The sequence below is a fragment of the Anabrus simplex genome, chromosome 5 (assembly GCF_040414725.1).
Source record: "Anabrus simplex isolate iqAnaSimp1 chromosome 5, ASM4041472v1, whole genome shotgun sequence".
In the NCBI taxonomy this organism is placed as follows: domain Eukaryota; kingdom Metazoa; phylum Arthropoda; class Insecta; order Orthoptera; family Tettigoniidae; genus Anabrus; species Anabrus simplex.
The window spans coordinates 36,055,521-36,076,148 of record NC_090269.1 but is presented as its reverse complement, the minus strand read 5'-3'; the positions used below and the strand labels follow the sequence as shown (position 1 = coordinate 36,076,148).

The 20,628-nt window shown below is 39.1% G+C and overlaps 1 protein-coding gene across 2 annotated transcripts in view; it reads right to left on the bottom strand.

The window, feature by feature from the left end:
- wcy (WW domain-containing adapter protein with coiled-coil wacky) overlaps nucleotides 1–20,628 on the bottom strand; it is a 179,231-nt gene that overhangs the window by 6,833 nt on the left and 151,770 nt on the right. For both annotated transcript variants that reach the window (XM_067146841.2, XM_067146842.2), the window contains exon 10: nucleotides 6,064–6,191. In XM_067146841.2, the coding sequence (XP_067002942.2) occupies nucleotides 6,064–6,191 (128 nt within the window). The remainder of the gene's footprint in view (nucleotides 1–6,063; nucleotides 6,192–20,628) is intronic.

Here is a 20,628-nt window from a genome sequence, read left to right as displayed (position 1 = left end):
TCAGGAGATACAATTGGTCAAAACTGCTTATTCTACATGTCTATGCACAATACAGGAGTACTATTGTATATATATATATATATATATATATATATATATTATAATACTTCTTGTCTCAAAACCCGACTGTTGCTATACGAGGCTACAAGTGAGATGATCAGTCTCTGACAAGCCTTCCAAAAATAGTATGAACTCATGCACCACACATGTGAATCAGACATGCACTTAGATGCCATTACTTAGCAAATGCATAGATTAATATATTGCATCATGCACCCACGCGATTGTTAAGCACAAGTAATAAATTAAAATTCGCCAGAACTGTCTCCAAATGGCTTCTAAAATCTCTAGAAAAGTTGCTAATCACCATCTTTGAAATTCTGTCATTAAATTATTAAAATAGACTCCAAATCTAGCAACTACTCTCTAGAATCGATTCGACTAATGTAAATGAAAACGAACATGACACACGAGAACGAGAGATTGACAATCTATATATGCGTCACGATGTACAGGTTTCAATAAACATCGCACATTCACGCGCATTTCCTGTATAATAAATGTCGATATTTCATTTGAAAGCGGCCAATGAGCGAAGGACTTCAGCCACTGGCGTACAAAGCTGAAATGGCGGGATTTGGAAACAAATGTTTGAAGTTAACAAAAAAAGCTAAAATTTGGAGAAATAATAGAATAATCGGGAGGTGGAAAAAGCTGTCAAAAATCAGGAGTCTCCCACCTAAATTGGGAAAGTTGGCAGGTATGATCCTCCCTTAGATAATTTAACCAGTAAAAGAGGGATTCAGCATAACCCCATCAGCTGCCAGTAATCATCTCAATCACTGGGGAGGGTGTCTAGCATGATTTATCGCATTTACTTGCATATTAGAACCCCTTTTTTTCCCCCCCACTTTTACAGCCAAAAATAGTAAAGGAGGGTCCAATATGCGATAACCTCAAAAATTTGTTGCACCGAACACATGACTTCTATGCTATAACGAGCTATAAACTGTACGTGTAAACATTCTACACTATTATTTAACAAACTTAGAATGTAAGTTATACTGGCTATTTTCGTCGGAAGGCAGTATTTCTAAAAGTAAAAAGACAAATGATGAACACGACTTTTAGACCTACGGTGCATATAAAAGACTGTTTTAGTTACTCATATCACGTCATTCGTTACATCTCATTAATTCCTCTGGTGAGGTTGAAGTCAGGAAGGGCATACGGCTGTAAAAACTTGCTACGAAGATTAGTCTCACTTCATACTCGACCCCGTAGAAAAAAGGGATAAGAGTATCGTGTTGTTATATAATTAAATATTGATACAAAAGAACTTAATGGCCAGTCATTTGTCTATGTCAGTTCAGCAGTATGCCTGCCACACAGTAAACCTGATCACTGCTTTCATTTGAATTATCGCCGTGCGCCGCCAACTTCCCTGCCCGGCTACCGGCGTGTCAGCAATTCAAGTGACGCCATCTTCATTGCCATCTTGTCAGTCGCGTCAGCCATCCTTCATTCTCTTTGAGCCATGCATTGCAATCGATAGCATACGAGGTCCCGTCTTTTTGAACCCTTTAAAAATAATTTTGTTCCCGACTATAGAGTCTAAACAGTGTGAATCTATTCCCAAATGGTTTCTGGAGATTGTCTCTGATATTCCCAGTTGGTGTATATGTAGCAGAAGCCACTCCTTCCGAATAAAGCGGTGCTGTAATAGGCATGCCAAACCATCAGCTGATAACTAGCGTATGTTACGAGTCGTACTTCCGAATGTAATACATAGTAACTGGAAACATTATTTTGATAACTGTGGCTGTTGAAACACGGACCGTTATTTTTAAGTACATTTCATGCTTGTTCTCTACATTTATCGCATCAGGATTTACGTAAACAGCTGTCCATGAGATAAGACAGACCACATTGTTTAGGTTAGGTATATTATCGCCCTGATGGTGCCAAAAGTTCCTCGACGGAAAGAATAAAAACAAATAACAGGAAAATATACTGCATTTACGGATATCTACAGGTGTGGCGGTAATGCGTTTTATTATTATAATATTTAATTTCGTACGTTCGTTGTCTCTTTTATTATTAACGCATACCCTAGTATGTTTTGTCTGGCGTCTCCGAAAATAGTTTAAAGTACGTGGGGACATAAATTATTATTATTATTTGTTAGGTATGGTACGTTGGCAATTAAAACAATATTTTTAATTGGATAGCTTTTATCACGTTTTAAACTTACTTTTCTCCAAATATATACCTATATTGGCCCGAGTTAAGAGATATTAAATGACCACTTTGTTAATGATCTCACCTGCTGTATAAATAGCAACAACCGCGAATAGAATTGGATCGTTCATGAACTAACTAGTTCATTTGAACGACTCTTATTTGAACTGGTATGAGTTCGTTCAAATATTTTGAACGGGTCATTTATGCAAGCATACAGCATGTTAGAGGATGAAGACCTAAGCAAGCGCCATCTATTGTAAAATGTACGTACTAGCTCGCACCTCGTTCATTGAACGAAGTGCTGCGAGAGTTCTTTCCAGGAAGACAGCACAAATTAACTACCTCGTTCATTTGAATGACAAAATAAGCTTGCACATAAATGGCCAATGGTGTTCCGTGTTAATGATCACATGACAGCACTTCTCCTCTCACACTTCTCAACTGGCGGCGGCGCTGTGCATTGGGTACTTGTTTCTGTTTGTGTTAGGACAATCAAATTCCAAGTCCGTAGAATGTCGTACTTGCCTGATAGCTGTAACTGAGCTCATGTTTGTTCGAGTCCGGTCTTAAGCAAGATACGGTGTACAATACACACAATGGGGTGATGTCGTTGGTTTACCTCTTAAAACATTACGAAAAAATAAAAACATGTTTACAGTCTGCCACTTACGTACTGTTCTATAATACACAACAGTTGTGGGAGTTATACACAGGCACTGGTAAATAAATACTTTGTCTACACACAAAATAATGTTAAAACATGAGGCACAATGAAATCACACGCACTTGGAGCAGAGTAGCAAAATTACATTATCACATAGTAACCGACACGAGACTATGGTACTGTATTCAGTAAGCATAGGTTATCTTAAGACGAGTGTATCGACGTAGAAGAATAATCAACTAAAATAACAACGTATGTTAAAATTGTTCATACCACATAGAAAACGCTCATAAATGTCAAGGTGCCCAAATATGGCAGCCTCTTGTCAGAAGATTTATTGGCACGTAAAAGAACTCCTGTGGGATAGAATTTCGGCACCCCGATGTCCGTGGAAACCGTAACAATAAATGGGGACCGTTAAACAGTTCAGATATTACTGTTCAGAAATAATAGCTGCTCAAACTTTTCCCTGCGAGACGATTCCTATTCTCGATCACTATCTGTCTTGTCCCATGTGTAATGATATCTAAAATGAGATTAACGTAGTAGTGGTAAAAATTAGGTGGTGATCAACAGAAAACTATAGAAGTTCATACCGGTAATTTCAGTCATTACTCCCCTTATTACAATGTAATATTAATGGAAATATTAAGGGAATTAGATTTTACACACCAATAAAGCATATCAAAAGTTAACGGGCTTCTGATAAATTCACCTGCATACATCCTACCGTTAGTGGGTAGGGCCCGACACATCCCACTCTGATGAGTGTATTGTCAGGCATAAGGAAAAACACTGGTTTTATAGAGTAAACATTTGAAAAGACTTAAATCTAGCTTTGTAATATTAGTTATTCAGGAACATTCCTTATTAACAAGCCGTTTCCACAGGATTCGTCTTCCCCAGCTATTTAACAGCTAAAAAGGACAATTATCATCTTAGAGAAATGTTTTCCCGTGGATAAAACCGGTGAATAAGCTTCTTCTCTCTCAAACTCAAACAGCTGATTCATACGCCCCTCGAACCGCCGAGCTTTAAATAGCGTAAGAGGTGGGGTGCGGTCGAAGACTATATGGTTTGTCATTCATATTAAGGGAAGACGAAGAATTAAGCAAGCATCATCTATTGTAAAATACACGTACTAGCTCGCGCCACTATGCTGTTGCTAAGATGCTCATAATAAACTACCTCACTCATTTGAACGACTTCGTTCATTGAACGAAGTGCCACGAGAGCTGTTTCCATGTAGACAGCACAAATGAACTACCTCGTTCATTGAACGAAGTGCCGCGAGACCTGTTTCCATGAAGACAGCACATATGAACTACCTCGTTCATTTGAACGACAGATAAGCTTGCACATGAATGGCCAATGGCGTGCCGTGTTAATGGTCACGTGACAGCACATCTCTCACACTTCTCAAATGGGGGAGAAGGAGTTATACAAAATCAGAAAGTTTATCTGCCTCTCCGTCCCTCGTAGATATAATTTCTTCACTAAGGCAGACTGGCGGCGGCACTGTGTAGCTGTTTTCTGTTCGTGCTCATAATAAACTAACTCGTTCATTTGAACGAAGTGCCGCGAGGGCTGTTTCTATGACATCGCCTCATGAACTACCTCGTTCATTTGAACGACTCAATGCTATGAACGGTATCTAATGAACTAGTTCAAGCAAATGAACTGGACCCATCCCTAACTGCGAATATATCTCAACTAAAGTAAACTGGTGTCCTCATCCCGAGGTGGTACAGCTCCTTTTAGACACACCCCCAGTGGAGGGAAGTTACATGTACTGATCTTACCGCATATCAACCTTTCTGCCATTCGCAAGTCTCTGGCAGTACAGTACCGGGAATCGAAGTCAGACTCCTGAGAACTGCAACTAATTGTGTTACCCATTACGCAGGAGAACATTATTAACTACAAAACACAGACATATAATATGACTGATGCATGCTTGAAATGCGTGGGTCAGACACGAAGCTAGGCCTATTCACCTAATTTGTGCGACGTCATCAGAGCTTCAGTAGACCTACGCTACGGAGGCAGACATTTCTTAACTATGAAACGCAGATGTACCGCATGGATTCAACGCGCTTTCACTGCGTAGGTCGTACGGATGAAACTATTCACAATGTGCGATATCATCAATGCTGCAATAAAACTTGTACCCGCTTTGAAGCGGAATCGTCGTCGTTCTCTGATGAATTACGTTGGGTGGCCTTATAGGCCAGATTTTTTTTCATTTTCTTCGTCTCGAAAAGCCAGGGGGGGGGATGCTAATACGCGAGGGGGTCTAATACACGAGTAATTACGGTAATTAACAGGTAGTTAACCAGTAGTGAACCAATCATCAGTCAATCTTCCCAGCCTGATCGCAGACAGCCACACAGCGTCCAGTGAAACCAGATCAGAAGGCAGGCTTCCAAGTGCAAACCATTGGGAATCACACAGGATCTAACTACCATACAACCCAAACCAATCAGAAAACCATAGCATAACAATAAATACCCATGAATTTTCAGTAACTTGACACAGCTGCTATCTGCAAAATTCAAGGACACTTTGGCAATTGCAGCCATGCAATGATGTCAAATGTAGATGTTGAGGAGGGGGAAGGACATCCAGTGAACTATGGTTCTATAGCTGAGAAAATATCCCAAATGTCAGTATTGTGTTACATTTTTATGTCTGTGCCTGTAGCTGAAGCTCCTCCTTGCTCTCAGTGGTCATCCATACATATTTTAACATTGCCTTTTACAGAGCTTACCTCCAAAAGGCAGTACAGAGTACATACACAGAAAGTTTAACAAACAACAAAAGAAGGTTGACGAAAGAACAGAACAAATGAGTATTTCGCAAACAAAGCATTTTCAGGTACAAACGTTTTTAAATTCTAATTGGTGCATTAATTAATATTATCAGGAAAAAAACATATGCATTTCCAACAAATTATTTTTGCCACTACTTCTTTAATATTACAGGTACGAGCAATTATACAATCTTATTGCACTACTTCAATTAATTTTCTTACTAGTTCTTTTAACGCCAGGTTGAGTGGCTCAGACAGTTGAGGCACTGGCCCTCTGAACACAACTTGGCAGGTTCGATCATAGACTGATTAGCAAACTTAAAATTTATATTGAACTGTTTACCTCTGCTCTTGCAATGTTGCCTGGATTTCAGTAAGCCGAACAGTGGACCGCGCAGTCTTCAATTCAGCTGATACCCGCGTACACTGCAGGCTGCCCATAGTATGGCCCTCCTCACTCAGCTTATGTGCCTGTAAAATGCACATCCTTTTATACATAGGAGTCTAAAATATGCGCCTTAACACTTATAGCGCGCGCGCGTGCACACACACACACACACACACACACACACACACACTCATGTGAATGAGTTGTTATACAGTATATTGGCCTTAGCTGTAGCATCATTCTAAGCAAGCAATTGTCCAAATGCAGCCTGAAAAATATTTTTGTGTATTTATCTTCGAGATTTTTTTAAAAACATGCCAATATTTAAATGTAGCACTGTTTACTTCCAAGCATCGGGCCATACGGTATTTAAGAGGGAAGCCATACTTTTCTGTGTTGACTTAGTTAATATAACTTAATCCTACATTGCATGAATTTGTTTACATGGATATTAGATATGTAACAACACATTTACAACAGATTTTTGATTGAGCAAAATAAGGGAGAATTTCAGGTGTGCAAAAACACTGCATCATGCATTGTAGGTTACTTATGTACAAATGTTACCTCAGTACAGTATATGGCTAATTCCAGGCATTGTGTGTTTACATTTGTACATTTCTTATTAACATATATATGAAACTTACCACCTAGTGTAAACAAATTGAGATTTATGCATAATGTCTAGATGATACTTAATAACGCCCACAAATTTCATTGTTATAAACCAGATGTATGCGATTTTATAAACTGTTAAACCTAGCGATCGATGTTTACATGGGACGGACTTTTAACTTCGCATACCTTTACGTGTTTCCTAAATTCTGTGAATTGTGATAACTTTTATTAGTAATGTTAATATATTGTTTACAAGAAGGATAAATGTACATTTTGTGAAAAAACACAAAAAACAAATGTTTAAGTTGCGTAATGTCTGCCTAATATATTTACGAGCGATCGTCGCATGTTTACTTGACAGAGTCATGGAATCACACACGCGAATCTGCGCTATGTCAACATGGCATGAGGGGCTAATAAATCTTTAACTCCGCATCAAATATGATCACTGAATGATAAAATGTATATTTAATATCACAGCAAGTAATACCTAATAAATAAGGGGCGTGATGGCGCATCAGTCAAACTGCCTGCAACCAACAAGACGGACTGGGTCCGAGTCCCGATTAACGCATCTGTGATTTTCGACGTGACAGTCACGTACGGTGGTTTGGATTTCACGTAAAATATGAGGTTCCATCGCTTATGATAGTGCGATTATCGGTTATGCAAAACTACAAGCTTCCTTCCTCCCAATAATAATGATGATAATAATAATAATAATAATAATATATATAACTACAGATACTGGTACGGACATGTAGCCTAAGTAAAGTGTTTTTTGAATTGTCACACATTTATTTAATGACAGTGAATGTAAAATGAACTAAAATATTTTAAAATCTGGACATTCAACGTTTACTGGTACGTAGCCTACAGTTTGAATGAAAGCTTGATCAGAAAAAAATATAAAATGAAAAAACTATGTTCATTCTGCTTTGGTATAGACTCATCAAAATACCATTTCCCACGAGTAAAACGAGGCACCGGTAATTTTCTTTCGATATCACTTTCATTTAAAAAGCACTCGTCTTTCGTTGGTGGTTCACAAAACAGTTTAGCTTCATCGTTGCACTTGCGAAAATTGGTTACAAAATAAACATCATCACTTTCAGTTAGGGTACAAACATAATACCTGGAACGTTTCTTTCCGCTGTATTTTCCAAGGACGAAGTCTCTCACTTCAAAAGTCGTATCACGGGGTGGATTTTTGTCATCTGCTTCGATCTTATAGTCTGGATGTAGAGAGTGTGTGGTAGTTGTTTTTGAATAATATTTTCTTGCCTGAACTACGTATTTTTTAATGGCTCCACATACTGAATATCATGTGTTCCTGGTACTGCACAGACATCGGAGAAGCGTCTTTTCAAAAGGGGTTTACTCCTTTCAACATCTTCAGAAGGAACAAATATAACATTTGTGTTTGCTGAATTTCCTTTCGCTACTTCCACGACCAATCAACAAATTATTATTTAAAACACCACCTACTTGCTTTTTGGCAAAATTATAAAAACATCATATACAGCTGTCTTTAAATAGCTTTGATGAAACAATTTGATTAGTAAGTACATTAAAATCTTATATTACTTTCCCATGGGAACTTATAACTATTGTTTAAAGCGCTTGAAATTTGGGGAGGGGGGAATAAGTGAGGGGGAATTTTAGTGATGTGGTGTGTAAAAAGGTATTTAAATTACAATTCGCATCTACGGTACTATTATTATTATTGTTTACATTTTATGGCACCATTGGCCCAATCTAGCCAACTTTATACAAAATTTTTCAGTTTCTTATCAGCCCAGTACTTCATTCTCTCTGATCTTATCCTTCTTTCTTCATCGAAAATCACCCCTCCTATTGTCTGTTTGCTGATTCTGGTTTGCAGTCTGGTTTGCTTGCCTGTGAGTTTCCTGATTTTATCAGTTTAGTTTCTTAGGTCTTCCACTGTAATTTGTAGTTCATCCATATCTTCCTTGATTTCTGTAATCCAATTAATGTTGCACTTACTACATATACATTACATATATTATCATTATAGACTGTTATGCCTTTCAGCGTTCAGTCTGCAAGCCTCTGAGAATTTACTAAACGTCGCCACAATCCTCGATTTGCAACCAGTGTTGTGGCCTCATTTAGTTCTATACCTCTTATCTTTAAATCATTAGAAACCAAGTCTAACCATCGTCGTCTTGGTCTCCCTCTACTTCTCTTACCCTCCATAGCAGAGTCCATTATTCTCCTAGGTAACCTATCCTCCTCCATTCGCCTCACATGACCCCACCACCGAAGCCGGTTTGTGCGTACAGCTTCATCTATTGAGTTTGTTCTTAAATTAGCCTTTATCTCCTCATTCCGAGTACCCTCCTGCCATTGTTCCCACCTGTTTGTACCGGCTACTTGCTACTTTCATGTCTGTTACTTCTAAATTATGAATAAGATATCCTGAGTCCACCCAGCTTTCGCTCCCGTAAAGCAAAGTTGGTCTGAAAACAGACTGATGTAAAGATAGTTTCGTCTGGGAGCTGACTTCCTTCTTACAGAATACTGTTGATCGCAACTGCGAGCTCACTGCATTAGCTTTATTACACCTTGCTTCAATCTCACTTACTATATTACCATCCTGGGAGAACACACAACCTAAATACTTGAAATTATCGACCTGTTCTAGCTTTGTATCACCAATCTGACATTCAATTCTGTTGAACTTCTTACCTACTGACATCAATTTAGTCTACGAGAGGCTAATTTTCATACCATACTCATTGCACCTATTTTCAAGTTCCAAGATATTAGACTGCAGGCTTTCGGCACAATCTGCCATTAAGACCAAGTCGTCAGCATAGGCCAGACTGCTTACTACATTTCAACTTAACTGAATCCCTCCCTGCCGTTTTATACCTTACAGCAGATGATCCATGTAAACTACAAACAGCAAAGGTGAAAGATTGCAGCCTTGTCTAACCCCTATAAGTATCCTGAATAAAGAACTCATTTTACCATCAATTCTCACTGAAGCCCAACTGTCAACATAAATGCCTTTGATTGATTTTAATAATCTACCTTTAATTCCATAGTCCCCCAGTATAGTGAACATCTTTTCCCCTCGGTACCCTGTCATATGCTTTCTCTAGATCTACGAAACATAAATACAACTGCCTATTCCTCTCGTAGCATTTTTCAATTGCCTGGTGCATACTGAAAATCTGATCCTGACAGCCTCTCCGTGGTCTGAAACCACACTGGTTTTCATCCAACTTCCTCTGAACGACTGATCGCACCCTCCCTTCCAAGATGCCAGTAAATAATTTGCCTGGTATACTAATCAATGAGATACCTCAATAGTTGTTGCAATCCTTCCTGTTCCCTTGCTTATAGATAGGTGTAATTACTGCTTTTGTCCAATCTGAAGGTACCATACCAACACTCCACGCTAATGTTACTACTCTATGAAGCCATTTCATCCCTGCCTTCCCACTATACTTCACCATTTCAGGTCTAATTTCATCTATTCCTGCTGCTTTATGACAATGGAGTTTATTTACCATCCTTTCCACTTCCTCAAGCATAATTTCACCAACATCATTTTCCTCCTCCCCATGAGCTTGGCTGTTTGCAACACCTCCAGGATGATTTCCTTTTACATTGAGAAGATGTTCAAAATATTCCCTCCACCTTTCCAGTGATTCCCTGGGATCTATTATGAGTTCACCTGAATTACTCAAAACACTGTTCATATCCTTTTTCCCTCCCTTCGTAAGATTCTTTATTACTGTCCAGAAAGGTTTCCTTGCTGCTTGACCTAGCCTTTCCAGGTTATTACAAAAATCTTCCGACTTCTTTTTGGATTCAACAACTATTTGTTTCGCTCTGTTTCTTTCATCTACGTACAAATCCCTGCCTGCCTCGGCCCTTGTTTGGAGCCATTTTTGATAAGCCTTCTTTTTACGTTTACAGGCTGCTCTCACTTCATCATTCCACCGAGATGTTCGCCTTTTCCCATCTTTACACACAGTTGTTCCTAGGCATTCCCTTGCTGTTTCTACTACAGCATCCCTGTATGCCACCCATTCCCTTTCTATATCCTGAACGTGCTTACTGTCTACTGTTCGAAACTTCTCACTAATCATATCCATGTACTTCTGTCTAATTTCCTCGTCCTGGAGATTTCCTACCCTTATTCGTTTGCAGACAGATTTCACTTTCTCTACCCTAGACCTAGAGATACTTAGTTCACTACAGATCGATAGTGGTCTGTATCATCGAAAAATCTGCAAAAAACTCTTACATTCCTAACAGATTTCCTGAATTTAAAGTCTGTTAAGATATAGTCTATTATGGACCTGGTACCCCTAGCCTCCCATGTGTAGCAGTGAATAGCCTTATGCTTGAAGAATGTATTCGTAACTGCTAAACCTATACTAGCACAGAAGTCCAGCAAACGCTTCCCATTCCCATTAGCTTCCATATCTTCCCCACATTTACCAATCACCCGTTCGTATCCTTCAGTTCTATTCCCAACTCTCGCATTGAAATCGCCCATTAGCACTATTCTATATTTGCTGTTGACCCTGACCACAATGTCACTCAATGCTTCATAAAACTTGTCAACTTCATCCTCAACTGCACCCTCACATGGTGAATACACGGACACAATTCTTGACCTAATTCCTCCAACTGACAAATCTACCCACATCATTCGCTCATTTACGTGCCTAACAGAAACTATGTTGCGTGCAATGGTATTCCTGATAAAGAGCCCTACTCCAGACTCTGCCCTTCCCTTTCCAACACCTGTCAAGTACACTTTATAATCTCCTCTCTCTTTCTCGTTATCTCCCCTTACCTGAATATCACTTACTCCTAGCACATCCAGATGCATCCTCTTTGCTGACTCAGCCAGTTCTACCTTCTTTCTTCCATAAGCCCCATTAATATTGATAGCTCCCCATCGAATTCCATTTCATTCGCCAAGTTGTTTCCAAGGAGTCCCTCGCCTGTCAAATGGGAGTGGGACTCCGTTACTTCCATAGGTCCGAGGCTTGCTTAAAATGTTCTGAGCTCGGTAAGTTCATGAAGCAGGATGCTACCCTACTTGCACATAGTCCAAGTGAGGATGTCTCCTCTAACAGGTTATGGACCACCGGTGAATTGCATAGTCGTAGCCGCCTGAGCACAAGGAGGGCCAGGACTCAGAATATGTCCGAGATGCCCACTCCCATTCCATAGCAACTGGTATCCCGACTCTCAGGACCACTTACTAGGCCACTCAGCCGTTGCCCATGGTTCACGAACTAGGACGTGACTACAGTAACCCACAAACATGAACCATTTGCACTTACTATTCCATAATTTTTCTATTATTCTCCTGATGATCCTGTTCTCTGATATATTAATGAAAGAAAAGAAATTATGGTTCAGTAAGAATTCCAGGATAATAATTTTTTTTTTTCTATTTCCAGTTTACTAATGCGTCTGTGTTCCAACAGATTCCTTTTTATAATCTTAATGGTGTCTTTTATGGGAACATTAGTATCCATATACATATCTTCAATGTCAAAGGAGCTTGTTGCGTGGGAAGAAGTTAATTTAAAGTCTTTTAACAACCTTGCAAAACTCCTTCGAATGTTTAATCGATGTTTTGGTGTAAAAAAACGTAATTTTGAGTTAAAAACTTATGAATGAATTGAGAGGTTTTGTATGTGGGACTTTTCTGAAAGTTAATTACCGGTCTCATAGGTATATCCTTTTAATGTAGTTTAAGCATAGCCCTTACTTTGGGAAGTCCTGGGTTCATATTTATGAGCTTCTGTATTTCTTGGTTGTTTAAGAGGAAGTTACTTTGTTTTAGTATCCCTTTCAAGTTTCTTTGTATTTTTAGGGTGGGGTCTTTCTCAATGACCTTAAATTTGTTGTTATTGAAAAAAGTTTGTTTTTCTTAATGTATTCGGTTTTGTTTATTATTACAACTGTTCCTCTTTTATCGGCTTTCGTTACAACTACATTACTTTGTCTAATTTTACGTTGAAGTTCTCTATCTTTGAATTGTCGGAATTCGATTCTAATCCTTTAATTACGGAGGGAATATTTTTTCTACCTTCGTACCTTAGATCATTTTGAATATCGATTGGTAGGGTCTGTACGGTTGTTTCCGTTTCTGCTAACGCTTGTAGTAGTTCTTGACTTTTATTGATACTATACCAATTGTGATTTGGTCCTTTTCCTAACATTAGTAATTTGTTCTGTGAAGGTCGAGTTCGAAAATTTTTTGACAGGAGTGGGAATTTTTCATTATTGACGGTTGCCTTAAGCTGTGGTGTATTTTGTTTTGCTGGGGCATTGTTCTTTTTTTTTTAGATTTTCTAGTTTCTTATTTAATGTTAACTGTTTCTTTTCCATTAGACTATTTTATCTCTACTGTATTTTTTGTATGGAATCCCATTCTAGCGGTACTAGGTTTGTTGAAGCTGAAAGGTGCGCTAAATAAAGTTCCCTGTTAAGGAAGGATTTCTTCCTGTTATTTATTTTATTTACAGAGTTTACGCCCACATTGGAGCACTTAAATCAGACTACAACAAATTTGTCTTCCTTTTCTTCTCCCAAAAAGTCTTGAGTCTGGTTGACCTGGCTGCCCTCTCCGCATCCATTATAACATATTGTTTCCTCTGTACAGTGGTCAGAGGAAGCCTGATGCATTTATTCTTCAAAATATTTTTCTTGCCTCTGTTTTCTATGGTTTGCATGGTAATATTCAACTCCTCCAAATCACTTTGAACTTCTTTAAACCAATTGTTTTTTGATTTACTATTCCAAAAGTAATTAAATAATTGTTTATAACTCTGTTATCACTTAGTCGAAATATATGACAAAAAAAGGCAATTCTTCTTTTTCTCATCGTGTCTGTGATGGACTCACTTTCCCGACAGATAACCTCATTCGGCAACAATCTCCACTGTCCATCCACCTGATGTTTCTTGTTTATGATCGTCCTGAGTATCCTTCGATCAACTCGTAAGCGTTCTGTTGTTGATCTAGTATTGAGTTTAAATAATGTTTCACAAGCATAAGTTGCTTCTGGTTTAATAACAGAGTTATAATGCCTAAATTTAGCATTAATGGAAAGACATTTCTTTTTGTATTTTTTTTTTTTTTTTTTGCTAAGGGCTTTACGTCGCACCGACACAGATAGGTCTTATGGCGACGATGGGATAGGAAAGGCCTAGGAGTTGGAAGGAAGCGGCCGTGGCCTTCATTAAGGTACAGCCCCAGCATTTGCCTGGTGTGAAAATGGGAAACCACGGAAAACCATTTTCAGGGCTGCCGATAGTGGGATTCGAACCTACTATCTCCCGGATGCAAGTTCACAGCCGCGCGCCTCTACACGCACGGCCAACTCGCCCGGTATTTCTTTTTGTATGTAGGCCAAGTTATCCATTGTGCCTGCTTCAGTTTATATATTCTGCTCTCTATTGATGGTTTTTCATTGCAATTCCAAGTGAGATTTTCACCCAAATATTTAAATGTACTTACAATTTCAATTCGTTTATTATTATTATTTAATAATAGCTCTGAATTTAAAGTTCTGAAAGTAGGCATTATTTTTATCATACGAAATTTGCAAGCCAACTTTTTTCGCTACATTTGCAAATTCTTCCAATTGAACTTTAGCCTCTTCGAAACCATTTGCCAGTACCGCAAGATCATCCGCGAATGCCAAGCAATTTAGTTTTATATTTTTTCCAATTTTGACTTTTGGAGGACATATCTTAGTCCACTCTCGCATGACCTTTTCCAATACACAATTGAACAATAATGGCAAAAGTCCATCTCCCTGGCGGAGGCCTGTTGTAATTGCAAATGATTTAGATAACTCATTTCTGAATCTAACTTTAGATTGAGTATTCTTAAGAGTCATACCAATCAGGCTAATAAGTTTGGAATGTAGACCAAATTCCTGAAGGACATTCAACAGTGATTCACGATATATACTATCATACGCCTTTTGAAAATCAACAAACGTAATAACTAAATTTTTGTTTCTAGATCCATGATGTTTCATAATCCATTTTAAACTGATGATTTGGTCAGGGCAGCTTCTTCCTGGACGAAATCCACCTTGATATTCCCCTAGTTCACAGTCAAGATGTCCCTGTATTCTGTTATAGATAATCTTAGATAAAATCTTATATGTAATATCCAATAATGATACTCCCCGATAATTATTTGGATCAGATCTATCGCCCTTTTTATGCAATGGTTGAATTATTGCCATATTCCACTCTTCAGGCATTGTAGCAGTATTTCAAATATCTATAAGATGTTTATGTAGATTCTGAACGGTTTGGTCATTAGCATTCTTCCATACCTCTGCGACGATTTGGTTCTCTCCCGGTGCTTTATAATTTTTAAGGGAATCAATTGCTGCTCGTACTTCATTATAAACGGGCGGTGTAACCTTTTCTAAAGGTATCCCATTTTTTGGATGTGTGTCATATTGCAGATATTCTGAAGGTTCCTCACTGTTAAGTAAGTTCTCAAAGTATCTAGCTAAAATTTTCGCATTATCTTGATTAGTATGTGCCTGTTTTCCATTAGTATCTCTCATTAGGAGTGTTGGGGGAGTATAATTTGTTTGGTATTGCCGAAATGTTTTATAGTAATCTCTTGTCTTATGTTGAGTAAATGCTTCGTCAATAGAGTGTAACATCTCCGTGTGATAATTTCTCTTAACCCTTCGGATGATTTTAGCCGTATGTCGTCTAGCAGTAACAAGTTCTTCGCGTGACTGTTCTGTTTTCCGTTGTTGATCAATCAACCATGCCTTGTGTCAGTGTTGAATCGCTGCATCGCACTCATTCCACCAAGCATGCTTTTTCCTCTTTTTAACGGGAGCGTTTTCCTCAGCAATGGTTTTTAGCTTGTTAATTACCGTTCCCAAATCATCACTTAGATAGGTTTTAGATTGTTCATAATATAATTTATTATTAATGAGATAGCTAGGGTCATATGTTTTCTTCCTATTACATTTGGAGAGAATGTGTTTCTTTTTTGGAGTTAATTTTATTTTAATTTTGGACAAATAATGATCTGAATCTATGTCCACTCCACGGAGGACCCTCACATTGTAAATTTCCTTATGATAGTTCTTATCCATAGCTACATGATCAATTTGGAACTCCCCTAATTTAACATTAGGGCACTTCCAAGTCATCAGTTTATGTGGTCGTCGTTTGAATCGTGTTGTTTCCAAAAGTAGCCCATGATCAATACAAAGATCGATCAATCTCTGACCATTCCTGTTAGTTAGATGATGAGCTGGCCACTTACCTACAACATTACGAAACTTTTTCTCACGGCCTATTTTAGCATTGAAATCGCCAAGCATAATTTTAATATGGTTATCGGAAATGGATGATAATAGTTGGTCTAGTTCTTCCCAAAATTTGTCTGTGTCTTCCCTGTTGGTCCTGTTTTTTTCATTCGTTGGAGCATGGACATTTATCAATGTCTGTGTTTTATTCTCTACTTTGATTGTCATCAATGCCGTTCGGGGGGAGGTGGAAGAAAAATCTTCAATTGAATCTAAGATACTAGTATGAACCAAAAAGCTGACTCCAAACTGAGGAACACTCTTTAGTACTCTTTCACCTGGGGGACCCTTGTATAGGCGATATCCCCCTGACTCAAGGGGGTCTTGATCCGTATTACGCAATTCTTGAAGAGCAGTTATCAGTATCTTATGTTGATCTAAGACGTCTGTGAGATGTTTTAATTTTCCCACTTTCATTAATGAATTTATGTTCACTGTAGCGAAATATGCAGGTAGCAGGTAGGGACCCTCTTCGGAGGCAGCCCTACCCAGGGAGTGGCGCCCCTGCCTATGTGAGTCCCAGAGCACACTGACCCGGTGTGTAACATCTGGTACGGGTCCCAGCTCAGGGGTACGAGTGAAAATCTCAACGGCATCTACGGCGGAGAAGGTGGACTTCGGTACAGCGGAGATGGCGGGAGGGGCATACCCGTAGCGTCTGTACACCAGAGGAGCGGCTACGAAAGGCGCCTGTGTCCATGTTAGGGGCGGTCTAATTTTGAACCTGGCAGTAGGTATAAAATGCCTTTGGGTGTGACAAGCCCATCGTAACAATAGCCTATATGGACAAAGCAGATATGGTGCCTCGGAAAAGGATAGGGCGTCCCCTGCTAAAAGCGACGCGCAGCTCTTCAGGTGCTGGGGGAACTGTGAAAAATGGGCAACCAGCACCAAACTACATCAAAATTGCAACAGTTAATGTACTGACACTGACGGGAAAGACAGAAGAACTGGTTGATTTCATGATAGAAAAAGATATAGCCATACTTGGACTGTGCGAGACCAAGAAGAGGGGTACAGGGGAGATCCCTCTGAGAGAAGGATACAGGCTGTATTACAGCGGAGGACCTGAAGCAAAAAATGGAGTGGCCATCATACTTAGAAGAGAAATCCAAGAATATCTGGAATATACAAAGTACGTCAGTGATAGGATGATGATGAGACTCCAGTTTGAAAATGGCGTGAAAGATCTATTTCAGTTGTATGCCCCACAAACTGGTTGCATAGATGAACATCTAGAGGACTTCTTAGAGGAAGTGGAGAGACAGATAGAAGATAAGGAAGTACTATTGATGGGAGATCTAAATGCACAAGTTGGAATGGAAAGACAAGGAAAGGAAGATGTTGTAGGGCCCTTTGGATATGGAAATGTAAATCCAGAAGGCGAGTTGTTGGTGGATTTTTGCATGAGGAATCAAATGATTGTTGGAAACACCTGGTTTAGGAAGAAGAACAGTCAGAAGATTACAAGGTATGGCTGGGGGGACAGACGAACAAAGACCATGATTGATTATATAATCATAGAGAAAGAACACCGGAAGAACCTTGTAGATGTAACAGCCATGCCTGAAGAAGCCTTTGGTGGAGATCATAGAGTTGTGATAGGAAAATTGAAAGTTGGAAAGATTGAAAAACCCCAATTAAGAAGAGAGAAAAGAATTAAAGTATGGAAGTTGAAGGAGAAAAGCATACAAGAAGAATTTCAAAGCGAAATAATACCCTTGGTACCCAGGACAGAGGTGGGGAATGTTGAAGAGGAATGGAAAAGATTTAAGGAAGCACTGGTTGGATGTGCAGAAAAGGTGTCAGGAAATGTGAAAGACAAAGAAACACACTGGTGGAATGATAGGGTAAAGATTAAAGTGAAGGAAAAGAAAATGGCATGGAAAGCATGTAAAACATCTAAGACTGAAGAAAGTAGAAAATATGTAGAGGCAAAGAATTTGGCCAAGAAAGTAGTGGAGGAAGAAAAGAGGAAAAGCTGGGCCTTATTTACACAGACATTGAGAGATGATACGCAGGGCAGCAAGAAATTACTGTATGGTATCTTAAGAAACAAAAAGAGAGATCAAGTAAACACCAGATTTGTGAAGGATGAAGGTGGCATAATTTTAACAAAGCCAGAAGAAATAAGAAATAGATGGAGAGAATATTTTCAGAAGCTGCTGAACATAAGAACGGATGACAGTCATTCAATGGACGACCAGGAAAGGCAATTAGTTGACGAAGAAATGGATAAAGAAATTACAATGAATGAAATTGAAATGGCAGTAAGAAAGATGAAGAATGGAAAAACTGCTGGAATAGATGAAATTTCAGTGGAGATGATAAAGGCAGCTGGAGCTGTAGGCCTGCAGTGGACATATCGGGTTCTCAGGAATGTCTGGGAGAATAAGGAGGTCCCTGAGGATTGGCAAAAAGGAATAATCATCCCAATTTTCAAGAAAGGTGATAAGAAAGTTTTGAAGAACTACAGGGGAATTACTCTAATATCCCATGTTGCTAAGATAATGGAAAGGATACTGGAAAGTAGAATAAGGTTGAGGGTTGAGAAGCAGATACAGGAAAATCAGTTTGGTTTCAGAAGTGGAAGGTCAACAATAGAACCCATTTTCATTATGAGACAACTAATGGAAAAGCAGTGGGAGTACGGGAATGATATGGTGATGACATTCATTGATATTGAAAAGGCATATGACAGTGTCCCTAGGACAAAAGTTTGGGACAGTCTGGTGCAAAAAGGAATTGGACAGGGATTAATAAAAATGATCATGGCATTGTATAAGGAATGTTGTAGTTGCGTGCAAACACAAGTTGGCAGGACAAGTGGGCTGAGACAGGGAAGTGTTCTATCACCAATCCTGTTTACAATAGTCATGGATGACATCATGAGAACAGCAAAAGCAGCATATGGAGGAAGAGAAATGAACATGATGTTATTTGCAGATGATATTGTGATTTGGGGAGAAGACGACAGGAAGGTTGAAGAACAGTTGAATGTGGTGAATGGGAAGATTGAAGAATGTGGATTGAAAATAAGTGTAGAAAAGAGTAAAACTCTTGTTATGACTAGAGGGGAGAAGGAAGGGAAAGGTCAGATTAAACTTGCAGACAAGCACCTGGAAGTGAGTGGAAAAAATGAATGATAGAATAGAGAAGAGCCGACTAAGATGGTTTGGGCACATAAAGCGAATGAGCGACAAAAGAATGCCAAAAAAGGTGATGGAAATGCAAATCCAAGGAAGGAGAGGCCGTGGACGACCACGATTGAGATGGAAGGATACCATCCAACGCAGCATTATAGAAAGAAACCTGGACTGGTACACAGTGTTGGAGGAGGAGTGGTGGAAAGACCGAAGAAAGTGGAGAGGAACCATATTTGCCCCTACCCGGCTACAGCTGGATAAAGGGAAATGATGATGATGGTGTAGCGAAATATGAGAACTGTCCTGATTTATTAAATTTAAGTTTCCTCTTGATCGGATGGGTCTGCATGTTGTGTAATGGGTTGCAGGCGCTCCGACTCGCCTTGGTCTTCCATGTGACACCCCACCGTATCCGAATGGTGTCTTTGTTTGGATCTGATGATCGTGTGTATCCAAACCGGTGGATATTTCATTAGAAGACTAATCATAATAGGCTGATTGTCTGATCAATGATCAATACATTTCTGACCGAAGTCAGGGCTTACAATGCCAGATGTGATCTGGCAAGGTGATGAATGGTGAATGATGGGTGATGAAAGATGAATTGTGAAGAAGGCTTTTTGCCTTATTTCATCCTAGTTGTTCAGGACTGGGAGTAGGCATCTCCTCCATACCCCGCGAACGTTATGGTTTTCTTCCTGTACATATATTTGATTTCTCTCTTAATCCAAAGACGTTTGATTGTTCTTTGTGTTATAATTTAGAATACAGAACGTATGTTGTTTCTTTGAGTCCTTTTTAAACATTTTTGAAATCAGGTTGTTAAGACATTCTTTAAGAAATGTTATATCTTTACTTACTTTTCCAAGTTTCATCTTTAGTTTTAGATAGATGTTTGCACTATATCTTGCTTGGTTAGCGTTCGTATTGCAAGCTTCCAATAAATAAAGTATCGATCAGGTGGTGTTTTAAATTAATTTGTTTAATAATGTTGATTGAATTCATCGATACGGTCATGAAGTGGACAGCTTGCAATACTTCCACGACATCGTGCACGTTTGTAAGGTCTCTTTTTCACGTACAGCAACAGTCAAATTACGTTTTAGTGTTCCGCCAACACAAGTCAAAGTCCCATACAGGAGCAGATAATGAGAAGAAAATGGAGATGGATTGGGCACACCCTGAGAAGACCACAAGAAAGTATCACAAGGCAGGCATAAAGTTGAAATCCACACGGCAGTCGCAGGCAAGGCAGACTGAGGATTACCTGGAAGAGAACTATAGACAAGGAGATTGCTGGAGTTAACAAGACATGGAGGGAGGGGAAAGCATTGGAGGCAGATAGAACAACCTGGAGAAATTTCGTCGAGGCCCTATGTTCCACCTGGA